Here is a 23,784-nt window from a genome sequence, read left to right on the forward strand (position 1 = left end):
ACTAATAAAAATTGGACCTCTCTGATTAAACAACGCTGTAATAGACGTTTGACCGAAATTATCTTCAAAGCATCAAATATTATTTAACATGACACAAAAATATCCGTTTTATGTAAAATAAAGTCTTATATTTTAAGTTAAAAATGACTCTTATTAAATGACCCTTTACTTATCTACTATGCTATGTCAATCAATGTTTCCGCGTGCACAATAAATTTTAGTGAAATTAACAAATTGTTTTTTTTTTTACCTTGTGTTATGATTATATTTTCGTAATCTGACAACATAACGCGGCGACTTCAAGAATGCACGCGGCGAAAGTGGGGCAAAGTGGGGGAATTTTTGGACACAGTCCGACGTATTCAAATTTGATTCTACGCTCCTTCTGGACTATTCTTAATTCTATGCTCCACAACATAGTAGGTAAGTACAAGGTCATTTAATAAACATAATTTTATTTTAAGTAAAACGGATATTTTTGTCATGTTAAATAATATATGATGTTATAAAGGTAATGTCTGTCAAATGTCCACCACGGCGTTGTTCAATCCGAGAGGTCCAATTTTCATAAGTTCTATCATAATATGAGCAAAGTAAAAGAATTGACTACCCTGGCAACACTAACGAAATGCCCATTTTGTTTTCTTTGACAATCTGACAGATGGGAAAATAATTCAATTTTCAACTAATACATTTGGTACGTACACATAAAATGTGATCCCATCCTGTTTTTTTAAGATCCCAGCAGTATTTTTACACTTTAAAACGATACAACACGGCATAGTTGAATTCAAATCGGGAGTTGCGTACTGAGCGACGTCTACAAAGAAACTAATGGGTCAAAACGTAAAACTACTCCTTTAAGAGTAGTTTAGTCGCATTATGTTTGTTGCGCGTATGTGGTTTCTGGACTATTGTCAATTCTATGGTTGTCAGTTTATTTTTGTTATATTCTACAATATTTTATATGTACTTTTAACCACATATTTTAAGAGCCCTCTGGGCGTATATTAAATAAATAAGTAAATAAGAAGATAGGAGTTTTAATTCTATGGAACGATATAAAATGACACTTATCAGCATTTAAAAAGAGAAGATTTTCATTATACGATTTACCCAATGTATCTAGATTTGACTGGAAAACATAACAATCGTTTGAAGAAGTTTTTTTTTTAATGTTGAGGTCATCAGAAAATAAATGAACATCAACTCCTTTAAATTCTGAAATAATATCATTTATAAATAATAAGAATAAAATTGGTCCCAAATGGGAACCTTGTGGTACACCACTGAATGTTTCACAGTAAGATTAAATGTTTGTTTTGAAAAATTATGTATTGTTTTTCTTTTTTTTTTATTAATATCCCTACAGAGATGAGGTGGAATTTTTTTCAAATTCAGGATTATGGATATTCGAGCGTTTACAGGGCTTATGACCTGTCATTGGCTGGGTTAAGTGGCCACTTTACGTATTACAACATTCCCCATTCCGCTTATTAGCGAATATCGACACAGGTAACATTTTTTTGATTTTTGTATATATGTTTGTATAACTTCAATATCAATACATAGATGGCGCTCCAACACGCTTGTGAATGGTTTCTCATTTAATAACATATATACAAAAATCATAAAAATGTTACCTGTGTCGATATTCGCTAATAAGCGGAATGGGGAATGTTGTAATACGTAAAGTGGCCACTTAACCCAGCCAATGACAGGTCATAAGCCCTGTAAACGCTCGAATATCCATAATCCTGAATTTGAAAACAATTCTACCCCATCTCTGTAGGGATATTAATAAAAAATATTTACCTACTCCCCCTTGGGAGAAATCCAGATTTGTGTACATATGTACAAAATACACGTACCAAAAATAATGTTGTATTGTTTTTCTCGTTAAATAAAGGTTATTACTAAAAAAAGTGGTATAGTTTAATAGGTACAGATATATTAAATTATAATTAAATTGGCAGTTCACAGAGGAGTCCTGGTCTCGGCCCTAAGTATGGGAGCGAATTATGGACTTGGAAAAACGGGGATGAAAGTAGGCTGAATGCTGTCGAAATGCGATATCTCAGGCGAATGTGTGGTAAAACTATGTACGATAGATGCGCAAATGTCGAGATCCGTACATTATGTAAGGCTGAGATAAGCATTATCGACAAAATCAAGAAAGGAGCTCTGCGTCGGTTTGGACATGTAGAGCGAATGGACAGCGAAAAAACGGCTAAAAATATTGACATTGTGAATGTTGACGGATGCAGAAATAGAGGAAAACCGAGAAAGAAATGGCTTGACCGAATCCAACAAATTATACCTCGTATAAATATTTGTATCCATACAACAAAATGCAATGAAAGATATCAGTTTCATAATAATAATTGTCTTCAAATCACTGAAAAAATTAGCATAAAATATTTATGCATTATAATTGATAAAAATATAAAATAAAAAAGGTTAAAAAAATTATGTTTTTAATAGAATGAGAAAACGTAAATATGTATTTATTAAATTAAGAAAAATATTGACCATCGAAAAATTTCAATCAATTTACTTTGCATTAGCCCAATCCATATTACAGTACGGAATAATTGGATGGTGTGGTGCTTTTAAATCAAATATTTTACCAGTTGAAAAAATACAAAAATTAATCATAAAAGTTATTTTGAAAAAACCGTCTACTTTTCCCACTGTTCAATTATTTAAAAAATTTAAGGAATAAGGTATAATTGTTAAATAAAAAGAATTGTTTGCTTCAAATACAAAAAGACAAAATAAATAGTCGAATTTCTAGGTCAGAAAACGTAAGTGCGCGACCTAGAACAGGTGGTAATATCTTAATTCCCAAATTAAAAACAACCACAGCACAACATCATTATACTTACAGAGAAATATGTTATTTAATGAAATGAACAAAGATAATAAAAAGTACAGTCAGGAATACAATATATTTAAGAAAGAAGTGAAAAGTAACATTTATAATTCTTCTTTATGTAACACTGGTTAAAAACAACGTTTATATATATATTTTGTAATATATATATGTTATCCTAAAAATATTAATAATTAAAATAAAATAAACTACTGTAAGACGTCACTCCCCATTATGCACACAAGAAATTTCATAAAAAGTACATGTTTTTGTAAAATTCTAAACATATCTACTTTTACACATTTAGTAAATGCTATCACTGTGAAACTAACTCTTGTGCTTGGAGAGTGACTTACACTGTTGTAGTTGTTTATTTAAAAGAGTTTATATAATTTTAAATAGTACATGAAAAATAAAAATAAAAACATTTGATATGTAAAGAAAAAACATAAAACAATAATACATTCATACTAATTAAAATTTAATGTTGTTTTTACACGTATTCAAAAAAATTCTTTAGATTAACTTTATATTGATTTATTGATATATTATTTTTAATTCATTGGGAAGATTATTATAATTTTTTACACCTTTAAAGACAAAGCTATTTTGACCATGACTTGTGTGGAATTTAGGAATTTTAATATTATGTTGGTATCCGAGTGAATTCTTCATCTCAAATTCTTTTGCATTTTCTTCTTTTTAAATTTGTATAATAGAATTTATTTTATAAAGAGTGTCTACTGTATGAACCTTAAATATTTTATATAGACTTTCCGTATGTTAAGGGTTTCTTTAAAATTACTTTAATAATTAATCTTTGTACTATTTTCAGAGGGTTTAATATATTGGCATATGCACCACCCCATTCTACAATGCCATATTGTAACAAAGATTGTACAATTGAGTAATAAGCTATTTTTTTTTTTTATTTTTTTTTTTTTATTATTTATTATTTATTTTTTGCACCACTACAGGCCAGTAGGCCCAATTACAGTGGTGAATTACATCACAGAACACCCAGGCTTGAAAAAAAATTCATTTTGATTTTTGTGTTCTCACCGGGAATCGAACCCGGAACCTTCCGAGCGTGAGTCAGGCGTCTTGACCACTACACCACGGAGGCCGCCAATGATTGATTTTAAATGATTGATTTAAAAAATATTCCTTAATCTAATTGTTTATTTTTTTTACGTAATGGGAAACGTTAATATAAATAGATGTATTTAATTAGTGTACAAAATTGTATTTAGTAGTAATGTTGTATTTAAATTTGTTATCTAACCAAATTTTTTTTTTAATCTCGAAGGTGGGCATGTTTAAAGTCGGAATAATCGGCGCGCGTGCATGAAAAGATGTATGAATGTAGAGGAAGCGGGATCTGTATGCAGAGATAGTGATGTAGCGGATGGTTTGATTTAAAAACAAATTAATTTTGCGTTATTTCCTGCTTAACTAATGGGAATTTTTTGTCATTTCAGATACGAATATGGGACCAGTTATAATTTGAATATAAACAGCTCTGTTGAGTATGTATTTGAGTACTCGAGGTCGGAGGTAATAATTTACCTTAAAAATTATATTTATATATATTATTAATATTCAAAGCATTAACTTTGTGGTCTAACATTTTAATATTATGTTAATAAAATTTGTATAAAACCACTCACCGACTTATCTGTCTACCGGTTTCGAGACGTAACCGTCTCCTCGTCAGGACAACAACACTACACCAACATGCGAATACCACTGCACACCTTCACCATAGTAGATTTGCAAAAATATAAAATCGACACGCAGGTTGGACACATGCTTCACTACGCCACCACCGAGGGTTAATGACTTATGAAGCTAACTAACTAACTAACTAACTAACCATCACGCCATTTCCCCAGAGGGGTAGGCAGAGAGGATAGAACGCCACACCACTCTGTCCTGGCACACTTCCTTTGCTTCCTTCACATTCATACATCTTCTCATGCACGCACGTCGATTATTCCGACTTTTCACATGACCACTTTCAAGAATTTGTTGTACTTGATCATGCCATGTCTTTCTCGGCCTTCCTCGACTTCTACAACCAGACACATTCGCATCATAAATCTTTTTAGCCGTTCTTTCATCATTCATTCGCTCCACATGACCGAACCATCGCAAAAGACCTTTCTTAATTTTGTCGATAATGCTTAACTCAGCCTTGCATTCTGCTCTAATTTCGACATTAGGGCACCTATCATACATTGTTTTTCCGCACATTCGCCTGAGGGATCGCATTTCAACAGCATTCAGTCTACTTTCGTCCCTTTTTTTCCAACTCCATGCTTCGCTTCCATACATTAGGGTTGGTACCAGAACTCCATTATGAACTCCATTACTTATGAAGCTAATATTTCAAAAGGATTAACAATCGGAAAAGGGAGAAAAAGGGAGGGGGAGAACCACATTATAGACTCAAATCATGAATTTAATAAAGATACCGGTGTTAAAGTTTTACACATAAATAATACAGGACTGAAAGTAAGTAATATGGAGATGTTTTACATAAAGAAGGCTTTGAAAAATAATGTCCCATTAATTAATAATCAAGTAACTTTCCAATATAGTCCATTATTCGATATTTCATTGTAATGGTCACCCAACCCTCCCCCTCCCTTTTTCCTCCTTTTCCGATTGTTAATCCTTTTGAAATATTAGCTTCATAAGTCATTAACCCTCGGTGGTGGCGTAGTGAACCATGTGTCCAACCTGCATGTCGATTTTATATTTTTGCAAATCTACTACGGTGAAGGTGTGCAGTGGTATTTGCATGTTGGTGTAGTGTTGTTGTCCTGACGAAGAGACGGGTTACGTCTCGAAACCGGTAGACAGATAAGTCAGCGAGTGGCTTTATACAAATTTTATTAACATAATATTATTATATTTATATTTTAAAATATCTGTACTTTAGAATATTCTATCTTTTGCTTGTGGTAACACGGTGCTACAAATCACTTTTTGTGTGTGTGCAAATCAATTATTTACCACAGTCTTTTAAGAGTTAATATTAAAAAAGAAAAATCACTTTTTTTAGAAAGTGAGTTAAATCCATATTCGGAATCAGGAAAAAAATATGCATCTACTGGTACTTGAATTATCTTCCTAAAATAACCACAACCCTATTATTTTCACTAATAAATGAGACTTAACTGCAAAAAGTCTCGAAGATTACTAAATATAAAAGGCGGTTCTGACTTATACAATTATAGAAGAGTGATAAAAATACTATTTTTTTCTTCTATTCCGTTTTTAAAAACATCCGAAATGAATGAACCTACCCGTATTTTTTTATATTTCATTTTTTTCGTTTTTTTACAATAAACATAAGTAATAAAACAGAGTATTAAAAAAATAAAGCATAATTACATAGCAATGAAATACCTACATATTAATAGTAAAAATAGTTAACAAAAAATCCCACAAAGGCATTGCCTGTTCGTGGGTATACAAGAAAATGCTAATGAATTTTTGCTCCTATAATAAATAACGGACAGTTATAATATTTTTGTGTAACATAAGAAAGAAAAAAATAAATATTCTGTAAAAGATAATATGTTTTTTTTTAAGTAATTAAAAAAGGAAATAAAAAATATTTTAAAAAAACACAAAAATATTCCTTTTTATTAAAGGGCAACAAAATATATCATAGAAAAAAAGAGTTCATATCTTTAGTTTGAATACAGGATAATACGTGTTTTTTAAAAGAAGAAAAATTTTAAATTATTATTTATATCACTACAGAGATGGGTAGAATTTTTGTTTCAAGATTATGGATATTCGAGCGTTTACAGGGCTTATGACCTGTCATAGGTTGGGTTCAAGTGGCCACTTTTATGTAGAATTCTACAACATTCCCCATTCCGCTTATTAGCGAATATCCATATCGGCGACATCGAATATCCATAATCTTGAAACAAAAATTCTACCCATCTCTGTAGTGATATAAATAATAATATACCTACTCCCCCTTGGGATAAAAACCCAGAATTGTGTGTGTGTATAAATATGTAAATATATATACACATACCAAAAATAATATTGTGTAAAAATTTTAAAGTTTGGAATTAATTAAATATTAACAGTAAAAAAAGAATAAAAAAATTTTGGGCCTATAAAATATGCATGTCTCTGTGCGAGCCTCGTTTTACAATGTGGTATTTCTAACACACGACTTTCTTTGACTTGATCTATTTGAATTACTTGTAAATAAATTTTGGTTCTTAAATATATATTTTAAACATTAAATCAATATATTTGTCTTAGCAACAATATTTTGAGTTTGTCCAAATTTTTGTAGACAAGGACTGGATTCAACTCCCTGGGGAGCTGTTTATATTAACATTGTTAACATTGTTAATATAAACAGCTCCCCAGGGAGTTGAATCCAGTCCTTGTCTACAAAAATTTGGACAAACTCAAAATATTGTTGATAAATTACCTGGTCCATGAAGAAGTATAGAAATCGAAAAAACAATATTTTCAGGCGTTGCCTAGTATGCAGGTGAAATAATTCAATTAGATGAATCTCACCCGCATAAATAAAGGTTTCAGCTCTTTAACTTCACAAATATCAACAGATGAAAGAATTGAAGGAATATAGATGTTCAAATATAGGCGAAATGGTGAATGTTGCACAGTGTGTAAAGTGGCCACATAAACCAGCCATTGACAGGTCATAAGCCCTGTAGATGCCTAGACTTCCATATTGCCTTCTCTTGAATGTTCTTCATCTCTGTTGTAATATGTTAATATTATAATATTAGGTCTAAAAGTTAAGCTTTTCAATAATATTCAATTAAATTTAAGATCTGTTGGTAATCTCAAAGTTAATTGATTATTAGGTCGGCGTTACTAGTTTGAAAAGCCGTAAATGGCCAGTAACGTCTATTTTATTTAGTTGAGTAGAACCCATTGGCATATTAACACTAAGAAAGAAAGACGTTTACTTAATTACTAAATAAAATGGCGTTTTTGGCCAGAAACGTCTTTTCATTGCAGTATTGACATATTTTCTTATATTTTTTTACTAAAAAGAATATGAAAATGTTCATTTTTAAATATGTGACGTAAAAAATATTTAAATTAATATATATTCCGTTAGGGCAAAACATAATACGTACTATCGCATAAAATATACAGTCGAACGTGGTTATTACGAGGAAGAAGGGACCACTTGAATTTGCTCGTTATAAGCGTTACTCGTTATACCAGAGAAAGCTTTTTTTTATACAATCGCTATTGCACACAAGTAAATACATATGTGTACGTAAAATTCAAGCAGATTTTTTTTACAGGGGTTAGAATTTAACTGATCTGGTCTAGAACTCATTTGATATCACCCACTTGTAATGTTTATTGTGTATTGAAATAAGCGTAGAACATTTAAAAATCTAAAAAAATCCCGTAAAAACTTCCGAAACAAGCATGTCATACATAAACTACAAAGGCAGCTGTAAATTGTAACGATGTGCCGAACCGGCTCTTACTAAGTTCACAAAGCTTGATTTTTTTAAAACCATGTGTGTTCATTTTTCAATATTGTCGGCGGAAAATCTAATTAGGTACTTAGACACTTACATAGCTATCATAAACATAATACGATCCCAACGCCCAGAGGTATTTATTCTTTACGTTAGCCGGTCGTTTAAATTTTACTACTTAGATTCTTATTTCGAGAATGATTTTTTTTAACAATTAAAGTTTCTTTGTATAATTTTTGACAATATTTTTGTTCGGTATGTCCGAGAAGCAGCTCGTTATAACAGTGAATAATTGTATGAAGAAAACCATGAACTAAAATGTCAACTCATGTTTCCTCGTTACATCCGAGATCTCACTATTTACGTGATTGTTATAACCGGGTTTGACTGTACTTAATTTTAGTATTTTTCACACAGCGATTTTTTCAATTTCTGAATTACAAAATATTTATTTACAATTTAAAAAAACCCGTTAGGGTTACATTAGAAATTTAATATTATCTAGTCATTTTATGTCTCGTCTAGTCTAGTTAGTTCAGTCATCATGTGCTTTTTCAGATTGATTTTAAATTTGTCTCCAGTAAAAGTTTTCAAGTAGTAAGGTAAGTCGTTGTAGTGTTTAAGTCCATTATGTAGTATTTTTGACTGTCCTGTGTTTGTCTTTGCTTTTTCAATATGATAGTGTTGTTGTTGTCTGGTGTTATATTTGTGTATGTCCGCATTTTTGACTAATATTATGTCGTCGTCTTGTATGTTTCCCAGTGTTATTTTGTGCACAATTTTTAAGGTCTCAATTTTAGTCAAGTAGTTTATATCAAACTGGTGTGTTTTTTTGTACAGTTCAGTCGTAGAGGTCAGGTAGGGTAGGTTTATGTTAGTTTAAGAATTTTATTTTGTTGTCTTTGTATTCTTGTTATGTCTGTCTTGTTACCAGTTCCCCAGAAGGCGATAATGTAACTCAATTTACTTTTGACATAGGCTTCGTACATCATAATTATGACGGCAGCATTTCCAAGCGACGATACACAATATTCCATGTTTCGTCTTGTGATTTCAGTGGTTCGAGGCAGAATACCCTGCTAGAATATCTATATTCAGCGATGAAGCCACCAGAAGCTACCCCATCTTCATAACGGCGAGACAGCAAAAAGGTATGCGAATTGTCTTAGGTCACAGGTCAACTTTGGCTGTGACGTTTTACTTATTTTAATTTATGTCTGATGATGAAAAGTAAAGAAAAGTAGCATGGATGATCGGCCTCGAGAGGGGAGACTACACTTACGGAGAAATGGACTCAATGTTCAAAATCTCAAGTCTACAAAAACGTAGAAATAACATTGACTCCATATTTATGTTTAATTTGCTGAATAATGATGAAACAATTACACTGCGCCTGCTTTGAATTTAGTTTGAGACAATAATTTGCACATTTTTTTATTTACCTCGGTTTCATTCTCCATTCACGCGGCGGCGCGCGGCTCGTCTTTTGACAGATCGAATGATTTGAAAGAATGGGACCTAAATAGTTCGGTTAAAAAGCTAAATAGTTCGTAAAATCGAGGAACGTAAAAACGAGGTTTTACTGTACATAAGAAATAAAACAGAGTATTCAAAAAATAATAATAACATAGCAATGAAATACAATATATTATTAGTAAGAATAGTAAACAAAAAATCCCACAAGGATAGTGGATGTGCAAAAACTGTCAATGTTTTTTTTGCTCCTATAATAAATAGACAGCTATAATATTTTTGTATAATATAAGAAAGAAAAAATAAACATATTTTGTAAAAGATTAAGAGGTACTTTTTATATAATAATTAAAAACGAAAAAAATAAATAATAATGTTCCTTATTATTAAAGTAAAACAAAATATTTCAGGTGAAATGTTTTAGCACGTGTTTGTCATCGATTATTGACTATGTACCCCACAAAATAAATAAATAAATGACAGGTCATAAGCCCTGTAAATCCCTAGACTTCCATATTCCCTTCTCAAAAATGTTTTCTCTCTCTTTCAGGGGTTTTATCCTGGCAAGTCCCTTTAGTCGTCGGAGACCAGAAACATTCCAGTATTTCCAGAACATTGTGCCCAAACAAGAACTTCTTTCTGCAGTCGCCCAAACCCGAAAATAACTTGGGTGAGTGTAACGTAATGTTGGAGCTTTTTACTGGGGCTAATCAGCCTTGAACCGGGATGGTATTCTAAATCTTCTCTCTCCCCTAGAGCAGTGGTTCGGTGCTCCGCGAAATTATGAAAACCAACGTTGAATGTTGACTCATTTACGGTGCGATTTGAGTTGCAGATATAATTGCTGGATGGCAGCACCCTTGCAATGTGAAGTTGTGTGCGCTCACCTCACAACAGCGCCAGCGGTCAAGTACTCTATCGAGAACCGTTGCTCGGTTACTAGCACTTCCACGCAGGGGATTCCCCTTGCGTTATTGCGTTTATATACCCCTGAGTACCTCAAGGGTCAGTACTCGGACCACTCCTCCATCTCCTGTACACTAAAGATATAGAAAACATAATCAAAGAATGTGGATTGTGGTCTGACTGCTATGCGGATGATGCACAGATTTATTTTTATTGCAAACCAGGCGAGAGGCGACAGCAAAATAAGTTGTTTTAATTAAACTACAAATTTAAAAGCTTCAAGTAAACGTATCTATAGAATCACTATGTAATGCGCCCTTGAGGTATTATATTACGAAAATGGCGCTATATAAGTTAACCAAAATATTAATAATAATAATGCCTTGACTTTTTTATTCCGTTTTCCAAAATGCTTTCCATCTCTATTGTAGTTTATTCATAAAAACTTATGGAGAATCCGTGTAAATAGAATTCTTCTTTTGCGATTTAAATATGTTTTTTATAGCGGACAATCAAATTATTTTCTCCAAAACTGCCAATTTGAGCTAGTGGATTAAGCAGCCAACAATCTATTAAAATGTACTCGAACCAGAGAAAATCAATATGTAAAAACACTGACTAACCTGGTGTTGAGTCTTCTTCCTTGTCGGCGATCAGCTCACGCGCTAACGGGGAAACTGCTGATCAGGAAAACTGCATGCACACAATTGTCTGTTGTCTGGAGGCGGCGGGGCGGATGATGATTAATGGCGATGGATGATAAAATGTTTGCGGCGCTATGTGATTTATAGCGTTAAGTTATATTAACTTTTACGGCGAATTAGCGAGAAATACTTTTCAACAATCAGAAAAGCGTGCGAACATAACTCGTTGAAAAAGCGAAGAGTAGCGCGGAGGACGAGCAGTGTTGCCAACCAACAAATGTCCCGTCAGGCGTGGCAACCTCACAAATCAAAATTAGCCAGTACTTACATGCGATTCTTCTGGTTAAAATACATTGAAACAAATCATCGGCTCAACCAACTTAATTGTTTTTCAGATGTGATAACGCAGAATCATCCAATTATTCATATATACACCTCCAGCCCCGAGAACCTCCAGCTCGAACTGAAAGTGGAAATGGTGAAGGATTTCTACTTGTCGCTCAATACCGAGAAGGCTGTCATAACGAGCCCATCTAAACCGATTATATTCTTCTACTCTTTTGAGTACGGAGCCATGGATGGGATATTGGACTTGGAAAACATCGGATCTTGGTGGAACAATTCCAAACAGGGCGCTGAGCACAGCCCCGAACAAGCTGGAACTCGAGAGCTCGACGGTCATGTCGGCGGTGGGTCCGAGGACCTCAGTCGGAGTTCCAATGGCCCCGCTTGGGACCTCGCGAGGGAAGTGCTACGAAAAAGTGTTTTTAACGGGATAAACGATAGTATGAAAACTGTGTTGATTCGTTTGGAATCTGACGATGATACTTGTATGTTGATCTCTGTACAAAATGCATCGGTAAGATATTTTTTTTTTTTTTATTTACATTTTTTTTTATTTACATGTGGTACATTTTTTATTACATTATACAGGATGTTCTTTAAACCCTGTCACATCCGAAACCACTATGATCAGTATGAGCCAGAAGACAAATTGGCGCATTAAAATATTTTTTTAGAACGAATAAAATTTAAATAAATAAAATATCAAAAAAAGCAAATGGTTGCTTACTTCTGCATGGCAGAAACGAGGAGGGGGAGGGGGGAGTCTGATACTGCGCCGCGCTCCCCTCACGTCTCCCCTGCAGAAGTAAGCAACCATTTGTTTTTTTTAATATATATATTTTGTTAAATTGCTTTGTCCTAAATATTTTGTTAAATATGCTAATATGTCTTCTTGCCCATACCGATCATTGTGGTTTCGGATGTGACAGGGTTTAAAAAACACCCTGTATATATAACTCTTCTGTGCGTGTGATGTCACTGAACTATTAAAAGGCTTAACTGATTTACCTGAGGGTTTTCAGCGAAATATAGATCTTTGCGCTGCGCGTGTTCGAACAAGTTTTGAAAAATTGGAAAATTGTTTTCAGGCATTGCCTAGTGTGAAATAATCCAGTCGAATGAATCTCTTCACAACAATAAGGGTTTCAGCTCTTGAACTTCACTAAAATCAACAAATTGAAGAATTGAAGAAATATTGATGTTCAAAGATAGGCAAAATAGTGATATTACACAGTGTGTAAAGTGGCCACTTAAACCAGCCATTGACAGGTCATTAGCCCTGTAAATGCCTAGACTTCCATGTTCCCTTCTTTAAGGTTTTCTCCATCCCTGTTGTAATTCGTTAATTGTTTTTTTATCAATATAGAAAAACAACAAAATGTTCAGACAGTTATAACTTCAAACATCGTTTGAGGGCCAAAAGTAGTATGGAATATTTTTTTTACGTTCAAGGTTTATGTTATTTGTTGTAGTGCCCGGTTTTTGATACAGAACGCGATATTTCATACGAGGGATTCTACGCAACTATAAGCAGAAGGGGTGGAATCACCGTCACGGTAAGTAAATAGTTTTTAATTATTCTTAATGTTTATTTATTGTTTATCTGGACCTTAATAATGTATTGTGCTTTTAAGATACCTAATTATATATGCACATAAATCCACAGTTAAAATAATACTCAGAGTCCCGATTCCCGATACAGACATCTACTGAAGAAATATTCCACAAATCACTCAAACTTATGACACCAAAGCAATTATACGCTTAAACAATACCACTTACAGATTCAAAAACTACTCTCACTCAAATGAAAGACATAACCCCTACAATACATCACAAAAAAATATTTTAATCACGAGATCCTCAACACAAAGACAACTTGAACCAATACAAACTAATACCACTTTCGGACAAAGGGATTTTGAGTTTTATTCAATTAAAATTTATAACCTACTTCCACTATCTATTAAAACAATTAGTAAATGTTAAAAAGGCTATAAAAAAATGGATAGTGGAGCTGGTAGAAGTAAAATGGATTGTCTCATTTGCCCAAACCAATATTGAATCAACTGCTCCACAAGTGTAAAGCTAATGTTAGGTTTTTGTTCTTTCATTGTGCGTTTTGTAATATAAATAATGTAGATGTACATAAATACGCAGTGTTTAAAACTGTCAACATTTTGTTAATTATCTCTGTTTATTAAGTTAGAATGTAAACATATTTTTAAAAAGTACATTATTAAATGTCCTCGGCACGGGTAACCCCCCCCCCCCTCCCAGTGAGGTCCCATTTTTTTATTATTAATTATAGTTTGTAAAAGGAAAAATATGAATAAATAAATAAAATATATAATCTATTTACATTATAATTGGCAATTGTGCTGTATTGTACATTGAAATAAATTAATGAATTATGAGATTTTTGAGTAGTGTGTCATTTGCACATCCCCATCCAATTATGCTATATTCCAAAACTGGTTGTATGCAAAAGACGTTTTTATCGGTCCCAGCTCCCAGCAGATAATGTCTTGGGATGGTTTGTTTAATTCATGTTTTAATGGCAGTTGAGACTTTTCTGTGGCTGTAATTTCAGCAAAAGCGGTATCCTCTCGGCTTCTACATAGTACTGCTCGTGAGGGAAAGTGACGGAGACTGCACCCCGGGAACGAACACCTCGCACTTTGCTAATTTCTTTGATTGGAAAATTGAAGATTTCTCCTGGAGCAAGTCAGGACAGAGAAGACCTTTTGGCCGCGTTAAGAATGTCATGTACGTATCTTATTTTACTATTCTTCTTAATTTTTCAGTTCAGTTTCACAGCTAGTACACATTGCATCTAATAACTCTAATATAGTAAATTCTGCGTTTTTCCAGATTTTCGGTATTCCTCCGTTATACATTTACGTACAGGTTAAATAATTAATGCTCATTGGGAACCGAAAAGGCAATTCGTAAAAAAATCGGAGATGAATCACCAATACAATTGAAAGTTTACCAATGTGTCGTATGTTGCTGAGTACGAAGTAAAAGAGTAATCCTAATATATAATTATCTTACACACTCTTTACGTCTCACTCTCCGATACTACAGGTATATTCGGGAGTGATAGAGACAATTTCACGCGTCACATGCGCGAACAGCAATGTATCTAGTATGTCTCCCAGATGCCAGTTAGTGGCTCTCCGACTTTCATCAGGGGCGGTTCTTACGCCCGCGCTGCGAGCATGAGGTAGGAGGCGAGCTCTTTAATATCCTCAGCTCTTTAATAACCACCGGTCCCCCGAGGGTGAGACTTCTTCCTACATATAGAAGTTTCGGATAGGTTCATTTTAGAATGGTGTTGGTTCAATTTGCAGTGCGCAGGCTCTAGTGATAATCCTCTTTTGATTTCGGCTGAGCTTTATAAGGTCGAAAGCAAACCTATGCGAGTAAGCTTTTATCAGTTCCTTAGCACGGTGCTGACCAGGTACTTTTTACCACAGCACATCACAATAGATCTTCGCAGGTCGCGGTGACGTTAGGAGCTTGTTTAGCACTGAACGACTGAACCCCATCTTTACGAATAATTATAAGAACTCGTGTCCTGTAGCATTAAACCACCTCTGGTTATGCCATATTAATTCTGTGTGTACACATCTACATATATATAGCACATTTGCTAGGATGAGGCGTTTGGATTTATTTGCTACCTACGGGACCCTGGTTAAGATATGGCATTTTGCCTACCGTGGGTATCAATATTGTTCCGGCGCCAGAACAACAACTGAACTGGGCGTGTGTACGTGTGATTTCTCATATTTTCACCGTGATCGCAAAGAAGATATTTTGCGATCAATAACTATTAAATCCACTGTGTTGTGTAATTCGAAAGTGCCCCTCTTTCCTGACAACAAGATCGGATCAGATCCTGACTGAAGTACCAGCAATAATTACCCAGAATAAGGTAGAAATTTCAGTAATTTTATTTAGGGTTCTGTAGCAAAGTAAATAAAGGATAATACATCCCGCGAACCAGCAATTTCGAGCGTGCATCTGCTAACGGGCAAGTGGCGCGATCAACCTCATTGTGATTATTTCCAGGCTTAGGATTGTCCCGAGCATAACATACCAGGAGTACTGGGTGGCTATTGTGGTAGCCCTGGCGGCCATTTTCTCCATCTATCTCGTCTTCCTTGTGGGACTCACTTGTCACAAGAGCATCCCTCGCACGATGGATACTGTAGAAGCCCAAGAAATTATTCGAGGTAATAATTTATTACAATATTTTGATTTTGTCCAAATATTTGTTGACAAAAGACCCTTAGGGAGTCATTTAGATTAACAAGTTACAACAGGGATGGAAAATATCATGGTAAAGTTATACGTCCTTAACTTCCCTCTGTAATCGCGGCCCTGATATGTAAACAACTCCATCTTCAGCGAATAGTTTGATTCTACAATTTTTAAGAGATTCACCGAGAGCCTCCATCTTGTCATTATAACCTCACCACACCATAATAATGTGTTTTGCAGTTATGGGAAATGGGGCGCCCGTCGTTAGCAGTCCTATGACCTGCTCAGCTCTGGATATTGCTACGGACAACTTTGGAATAAGTAAGTTCTTTATTTTTATTTATTAAATTTTTCTCATTTCAAGACGAATGGGGTTCGAACTGTCAGAAGAGTCGCAGTTAGTCACATCTTGTGAATGTGTTGCTTTACATCATAAAAAAAGGCTAACCTACGGGGGACTACAAGTTAAGCCTGGGGTGATATTCTTCATCATTAAAAGCGATTTCTACAGCCGCAAGAGCAGCTTAGAAAAACACCGCTGAGGGTGTTAAAGAGCTTACCCGCTACCCCTACAAATTGCCCTATTAATGGGTGAATTCTAACTTGCATTAATGTGCGAGCTTCTGGGTGTGTCAAACAGTGCGTGAGATCTCGCTCTAGTATAATTATTGGAAACATACAAACTGATCTCTTTCAGCATATTTGGATTATATATACTTCCAGAAATCAGCTTATGGAAATGTTTCCCGAGAAAAATTTAATGACGAGATTCGAGGGTGTTGTAATCCAGCGTCCCCGCTAGAAATAATGAAGATACAAGAATGGACAATTATTATTTTCTTTAAAATATAAGTATCGCAAAAATCACTTTTGAACCTTCTCTATTTCAAGGGTCCCAAATTATGGAACAATATTCTAGTATGCTACACACTAGTGTATCATGTGGACAATAGGTCCGATGCTGGGACAGGACAGTAATATGTAAACGCTATTTGACTGTCAGTAGTTCTATCTGTGTCCCGGGGAGGGGCAGACAGCTCTCTAGGACAGGTCTTCCTGTGCTGCCTGCTGTAGCCTACCAGAGTTAGTGTCAATAATCCTGTCTGTGTTCTAGGGAGTGACAGCTACAGCTCGCTGAGAGAGGTGTTCCTGAGTGAGCTCTGCACTAAGGACACCGCGCGCCGTTCCTCCGTATTCCTGTGGAACCTGTTGACTGTCGCCGTGTTCTATGGACTGCCCGTCGTGCAGCTTGTCATAACCTACCAAAGAGTAAGTATACCGAAGTTCTATCCATATTGTTTTTGGAACAATTTATATAAATATAGAAGTCTAAGCATTTACTCAAATCTAGCCTGTACTCGGTCAAAGCAAAACGCCAATTATTCAACCCTTGTATGATGCCAGTACTCCTAAATGGGTGCAAATCTTGGTACCTTACCAAAGCTCAGAACATCAAACTTCTGAGTTTTGAGAGTAAGAGCTTGAGAAGAATATTAGGTAAAAGTTTTATAACTAGCATTGAAGTCCAATAACGGACGCAGCCGCCTTCTCTAACGAGCGTCTTGAGGATGCGGTGGTGGACCTGGCGTAAACCTATGTTGCCTTTTATTTAAACCTGCGGGCTCACGCCGTCCTGGAAAGCCGTCGATGTCGATCTTTCGACTTTATTCGTCGGAACTAAGGGGCGCTGGATTGATGTGGGAGGAGGCGAAAGTGCTGGCTAGGGATAGGGTCTCCTGGAGGCAACTGCTGATATCCACATGCTCCACTTAGTAGGGGATGTGAAAAAAAGAAGTTTAATTAAATTTTACAATTTAATCTTGCTCACAGTAAGTAAGAACGTTTCATAGGCAAACGAGTTACCACGGCGGGTAGCTGTGACCCTGTGGTAGGCCCTGGACTGATACCTGAAGTGCAAGACTGAACACCTTCATGTAACTGACGATGCAATGATGTTTTGGCGTTTTCAGGTACTGAACCAAACCGGCAATCAGGACCAGTGCTACTACAACTTCCTGTGCGCACACCCACTGGGTTTACTGAGTGACTTCAACCACGTTTATTCCAACCTCGGTTACATTATGCTCGGTGGACTTTTCATCATATTTGTCTGGAGGAAGCGTCGCCTACATGTCGACCATCAATTTGACAAGGTATTTTGATTATTTTATTAAAAATTATCTATAATATTTTTAAGCGTGGCAAGGAACCTAACCAAAGAAGGACTACAATATTGTGTAGTCCCTTCAAATAGAATCGGATGTAATGACTATGAAGTTCGACTTCCAAAAGTACTTTAAGGTGCTGTTATAGCTCCCCTCCCCCTGATAGCCCCCAACCCTTTAGGGAAGGAAACATTGTGTGGTACACCGATGGCTCCAAGAAAGATGGACAAGCAGGTGCTGGAATATACGGAGTTAGACCTACTAAAAGGTTTTCCATTGGGGCTCTATCTCACTATCTTCCAAATGAAACTCTACGCCATCTATGCCTGCGCACATGAAAATTTGCGCAGACAATACAAGAACAAAATAATGTTTATCCTCTCAGACAGTCGGGCTACTCTAAAAGCACTGATCTCTGACCAGATCAATTCTAAATTAGCATTGCAATGCCTACGGGCGCTAAATTTTGTTAGTGAATGTAACAGTGTGACATTGATTTGGGTACCTGGGCACTCAAACATTGACGGTAACGAGGCAGCTCATGAATTGGCAAGGCTGGGAGCTGAGGCAGCCCCAATATGCCCTGAGCCCTACTATGGGTTGCCCATGTGCCTTTCGTAACGAGTTTAGGGGCACTAACATAAGCAGAAAAAAATAGAGACGTTCTTAGAGATCACCATCATTCTCATTTTGCATCTAATAGTCTCTGTAAAATTTTGACCATTTCGATAGTGAAATTTCTAAATTTCTTATGAGCATGACTTAACAAACTTTGCTGATGACGATTGTAAAATATTCGAGTAGGTTTTGAGACATCCAATGTATAAATAAATGAAATTGAAAAGCCTTCTTTCTTTTTTACTTTCTAGTACTATGGAATCCCTCCTCACTACGGACTGTACTATGCTATGGGAGTGGCCCTTATGATGGAAGGAGTCCTGTCGGGTTCCTATCATGTTTGCCCCAACCATACCAACTTCCAATTTGGTATGATCTATGAATTGAAGACATGAGTGGATGAAAGTGTTATGTGACAAAACCAAAAAGCAGAGATATCTGGGGTTAAAGTTTGGAGCTCGTACTCGAAAATTAAATGCCCATTATTCAACTCTTGTAAAATGCCAGTACTCCTTTGTGGGTGCGAATCTTGGCACCTTACCAAAGCTCAAAACACCAAATTTTAATTTTGCTAGTAAGTGCTTGAACAAAATACTGCCCTCGGTGTGAAAAGTGCAATATCACAGTTAGACATGTTATAATTTTTATTTTTACACTTTGTTATATTATTGTACTAACATAACTATCTATTTATGATTTATTATTGTATTTAGAATGAATTGGGGTTTTTTTCTGTAATGTTCTAAATATCTGAATAAAATGAAAATGAAAAATAATTACAACGAAAGCGGTCTTTTGGACACGATGGCATATGTAATATCTACTCGCTCACCATGAAAATATTTTGCGCTTCTAGATACTTCCTTCATGTACATTATGGCAGTTCTCTGCATGGTGAAGATTTATCAAACACGACATCCCGACATCAACGCCCGCGCTCACGGAACGTTTGGCGTACTGGCCTGCGCTGTATTCATAGGTAACATTAATTATTATTTTTCTACTTCATTCCCTGGTGGTGCATAGGGCATCGCCAATGCGACCAATGTACCAATGTACACCTATCGCAGCGCATCTTGATCATTTTTGTTTTTGGCTTAGTTTAATAGTCTATTAAAGTCCAAAGACGAGCTACAAAGTTGTCGCCGAGCCTAAAACGGCTTCCATACGTGGAGAGACTGGAAACTCTCGGTCTCACAACGCTGCAGGAACGGTGAGAAAGGGGTGACCCGATAGAGACGAGATACTCGACAGTCACTATAGCTGCCCAAATTTGGATCCCATGTTCGAGCTTAACAAGATGCTCGTCTTCGAGGCCACAGTCTCAGGCTGGAGAAAGCAGGATTCAATCTAAATCCAGGAAGCAATTCCTGAGCAATAGGGTTGTTGATGGTCGGAATAAGCTGCCACAAGAGCTAATCTCAATGGGTTCAAAAATGGACCAGATTTGTTTGGGAAAAGTTAAAGTGCGCCAACAACTAACTTTCGTTTAAATAAATTTCAGCATATCAACTTTAAGCTGCTCGCTTAAAATTAATGAAATAACTATAATAATATTCACAAATAAATAAAAACACTGAACATCATTGTGTTTGTTTATCTGTTTAAGGTTTAATTGGCGTCTTGTATCCCAATTTCTACTTCTGGGTCGTGTTCACAATAATCCACATCTCCACCTGCTTTGTTCTCACGCTTCAAATATATTACCTCGGCCGCCTCCAGATCAGTAAGTACACAAAACACACTCTCCTCGTTAGATATTGCTTCGTGAAGATTGACTATCTTCATACTGAATACTGTCGAAATTTCTCATGGTACTAGCTAAACAGGCACCAACCTTTAGCGAAAATGCAAAATAAATTCTCACCTGGCAAGACTGCCAGAGATATCAATGTGCGGACAGATCAGAGACAAAATGGCGTGTATCCCGGAGTCGTGTAAACACGTGATTATATAACCACGCGTTCCCGGTCCCATGTTTTCATGTGGTTTACCAGCTGTCTAAAAAAGTCAATTTTATTGACATCTATGGTCCTTAAAATAAAGCTTGATTAGAATATGAGCTGTCAAACTAATGTCACTAGTGATGAGAAATTACTGATCAAATCGATTTTATCAGTTTTTTCATGCAAACATGGAACTCTGTTTCCGAAATTTGACATAAAAACGCAAAAACAAGCCGTGTGTTTAAGACAATTATTCTCCAAAAAATAAGACATTTATCCTTTTTTTCATGAACATCAAATGATTTTTTTTTATTCGATCAATTTACATTGATCAATTTGCCCCATCTCAAACATTTTTGCAAAATGATGTAACCTTGTAAGAACGTCGTCAATAATTAGGTATATATTAGGTTTTTTTTTAGTTTTAAAGCTGATTTTATACATTTATGTTGATTTACATGTCAAGCATTGTATGAAAAAAAAAATTAACATGCCAGATACGAATGAATTTTCGTGTGGCAATATAAATCATTCCTTAGACGTTACTACAAAGTTATTTCGTCACTTTTGCTGACCACTGTCATTCTAATCAAACTATGTTTTAAGGACTATAGTGACCTTTATTAGTACTTTTTCGCTGTTGGTAAACTATATGAAAACACGGGACCGGAACACAACGCGTGGTTATTTATAATCACGTCTTTACACGGCTCCGGGATTCAAAGCACAAAAAAGGAGTGAGACTCTGTAAATGTGCAAAAATTGCAATGTGGCTCTCCAAAAATGCCAATGTTGGCAAAACTATCATTTAAAAATGACTTATTTAGTTGTTTCAAATAAATATGAGAAGTTTCAATTGATTAAACCCAGTATTTTCATAATTATGACACTTTTAAGAAACCCTTCACAAAGCATAAAATTTCACGAAAATGGGCCTGGCACAGGGTAAATTGTATGTGTATTCGGCCGGTGCTCAATGTTTTCAGAACCGAAATCATTAGTTAAATATTTTTTACATCATAAATCTTATCTAGATCTGGCACGATAACTGATTATCTTGTTTATTTTCTAGTTCCTTTTGACCCACCCATATATTTTTTTTGGAATTAAATAGTGAATCATCCTGGGTGATAATTATATGTAAAATGCTCACCGCTTAAGGAAAAATTTCTCTTAGCCTGTTTTATATATATTTATGGGAATTTCCGGACATTTAATTATTAATATAAGAACAGCCCGCTTGGAATCCATAAATTCATGTAATAACTGCAAGTATGTGTATGAAATGGAATTTCCTACGTCAATAGATCGAACACTATGTTTTTGTAGACTAGAAATATTGAACATTGACTATATCAGCATAAGAATAATTACCTCTCTCTAGTCCAAGCATCCACGCTACTTTTCGAAGCAAGCGATGTTGGACTGATTCAATGTGATTTGTGCGATTGACATGAATGGAGACCAGACCACTATTCTAGGAGGTATATTCTAGAAGAGGGCAAACAGTTGAGCAATAAAGAGTTTTGATTGTACGGACATTAGTAAAATTAGAGGATATTCTGTTAATAAAGCCTAGTAATTTCAGTGATTTATTTACTGTATTATCTATATGCTCGTTTTTGTCAGTTTAAAGTCCAAAACAACTCTTAAATCTCTGATGGACTTAACTGCATCAATTTTGGAGTTTTCTATTAGGTGCTCGAAGGAAATCGGTTGTTTGGTTCTTTGAAATCACATTATTTTGCATTTTTAAATTTTTGTTTTGATATATTGACTTTATACCATTGGTTAAAAGAGTTAATGTTTGATTGAAGAAGAAAACAGTCTTGTAAAGTTTGAATTATTTTGAGAATTTTGCTATCGTCCGCGAAGAGCCAAAAGCGAGAGTTAGAGAATGATTTAGCATCATAATTAATAAACCAATTTAAAAGCAGGGGTGCCAGATGGGCACCCTGAAGTACACCCGATGTAACATTAACAGTGGTCGACAAATAGTTATTTATCTGAACATTTGGTTTCCTACCAGTAAGATACGAATTAATAAATGAGAGTAATGGATCTCTCATTCCCAAAGCATGTAATTTATGTATGAGGATTTTATAATCTACTTTGTCAAATGCCTGCGTCAAATTATAATCAAACCTCATTGCAGTATTCTCCTCGGATTCCTTCGGTTGATATTTTTTATGTTAAATAATATACAATTCTAGCCTCATCAACTTTTTATTGTAACATATCATTAATTTCTCTCATCTATCTTGATTATTTATTCAGACAATGTAACGGTTAATAAATACAGATACATATTTCTTTCAGTTCTTACATACAGTTATCGATATATACGTTAAACAGCCATGGTGACCACACTACACTGCTTGACTTCTTTAGAAATGTCAAACCACGATGTGAATGACTCATGAATAATTTTACATAAAACAATATGTCATATAAATATACTTAAAGTCCCGGATTTGAAACACCTATACCATGGACTGGCAAATTCTGTGTTGACTTATGGTCTAATTGGTTGGGGAGCTTGCGCAAAAACCGCCCTTGAACCTGTAGCAATTGCACAGAAATCTTTAATCCGAGTCATTTTTTAAAAAAACATTTCGCTATCCAAGTGACTTGCTCTTCAGAGTACTGAATATTATTCAACAGTATATATTGAGAACCGTAGTGGTTACACACATAAATAGAGACATTTACCCGAGCGTCAACCACAACCATAATACAAGATACTCCAATAGGGATATGATACTAAGTGAAGGGGTCAACACTGTTCTGGCATCGAGACAACACTATTACGTAGGCAAAAAGGGCCATAACCTTTTGCCAGAATCGTGGAAAGACGGGAGTGTTGTCAAGTTGCGGAAGGTGTTGACCTCGCTCTTTCATGACATTGGTCGTAGGGAGTCAGAAAAGTTGATGCATGCCACGGATTGGAGATTCTTACTGGATGTCGAAAATAAAGAATAATTAAAAAATATATATATACAGATGTTAACCATGAAGTTTCAC

General features: G+C 35.2%; 1 protein-coding gene across 1 annotated transcript in view; it reads left to right on the top strand.

Annotated features, from left to right (window-relative positions):
• LOC148285737 (SID1 transmembrane family member 1-like) overlaps window positions 1-23,784 on the top strand; it is a 29,268-nt gene that overhangs the window by 790 nt on the left and 4,694 nt on the right. Inside the window, exons 2-14 of the mRNA XM_088231298.1 lie at window positions 4,357-4,432; window positions 9,449-9,542; window positions 10,415-10,534; window positions 11,810-12,273; window positions 13,232-13,315; window positions 14,353-14,528; window positions 15,840-16,003; window positions 16,272-16,352; window positions 17,146-17,300; window positions 18,002-18,184; window positions 19,066-19,183; window positions 19,671-19,793; window positions 20,424-20,540. Of these exons, the coding sequence (XP_088087424.1) occupies window positions 4,357-4,432; window positions 9,449-9,542; window positions 10,415-10,534; window positions 11,810-12,273; window positions 13,232-13,315; window positions 14,353-14,528; window positions 15,840-16,003; window positions 16,272-16,352; window positions 17,146-17,300; window positions 18,002-18,184; window positions 19,066-19,183; window positions 19,671-19,793; window positions 20,424-20,540 (1,955 nt within the window). The remainder of the gene's footprint in view (window positions 1-4,356; window positions 4,433-9,448; window positions 9,543-10,414; window positions 10,535-11,809; window positions 12,274-13,231; window positions 13,316-14,352; window positions 14,529-15,839; window positions 16,004-16,271; window positions 16,353-17,145; window positions 17,301-18,001; window positions 18,185-19,065; window positions 19,184-19,670; window positions 19,794-20,423; window positions 20,541-23,784) is intronic.

Source organism: Micrasema longulum, unplaced genomic scaffold (genome assembly GCF_059751315.1).
Source record: "Micrasema longulum isolate JH-2025_06_02 unplaced genomic scaffold, ASM5975131v1 h1tg000008l, whole genome shotgun sequence".
NCBI classification, from domain to species: domain Eukaryota; kingdom Metazoa; phylum Arthropoda; class Insecta; order Trichoptera; family Brachycentridae; genus Micrasema; species Micrasema longulum.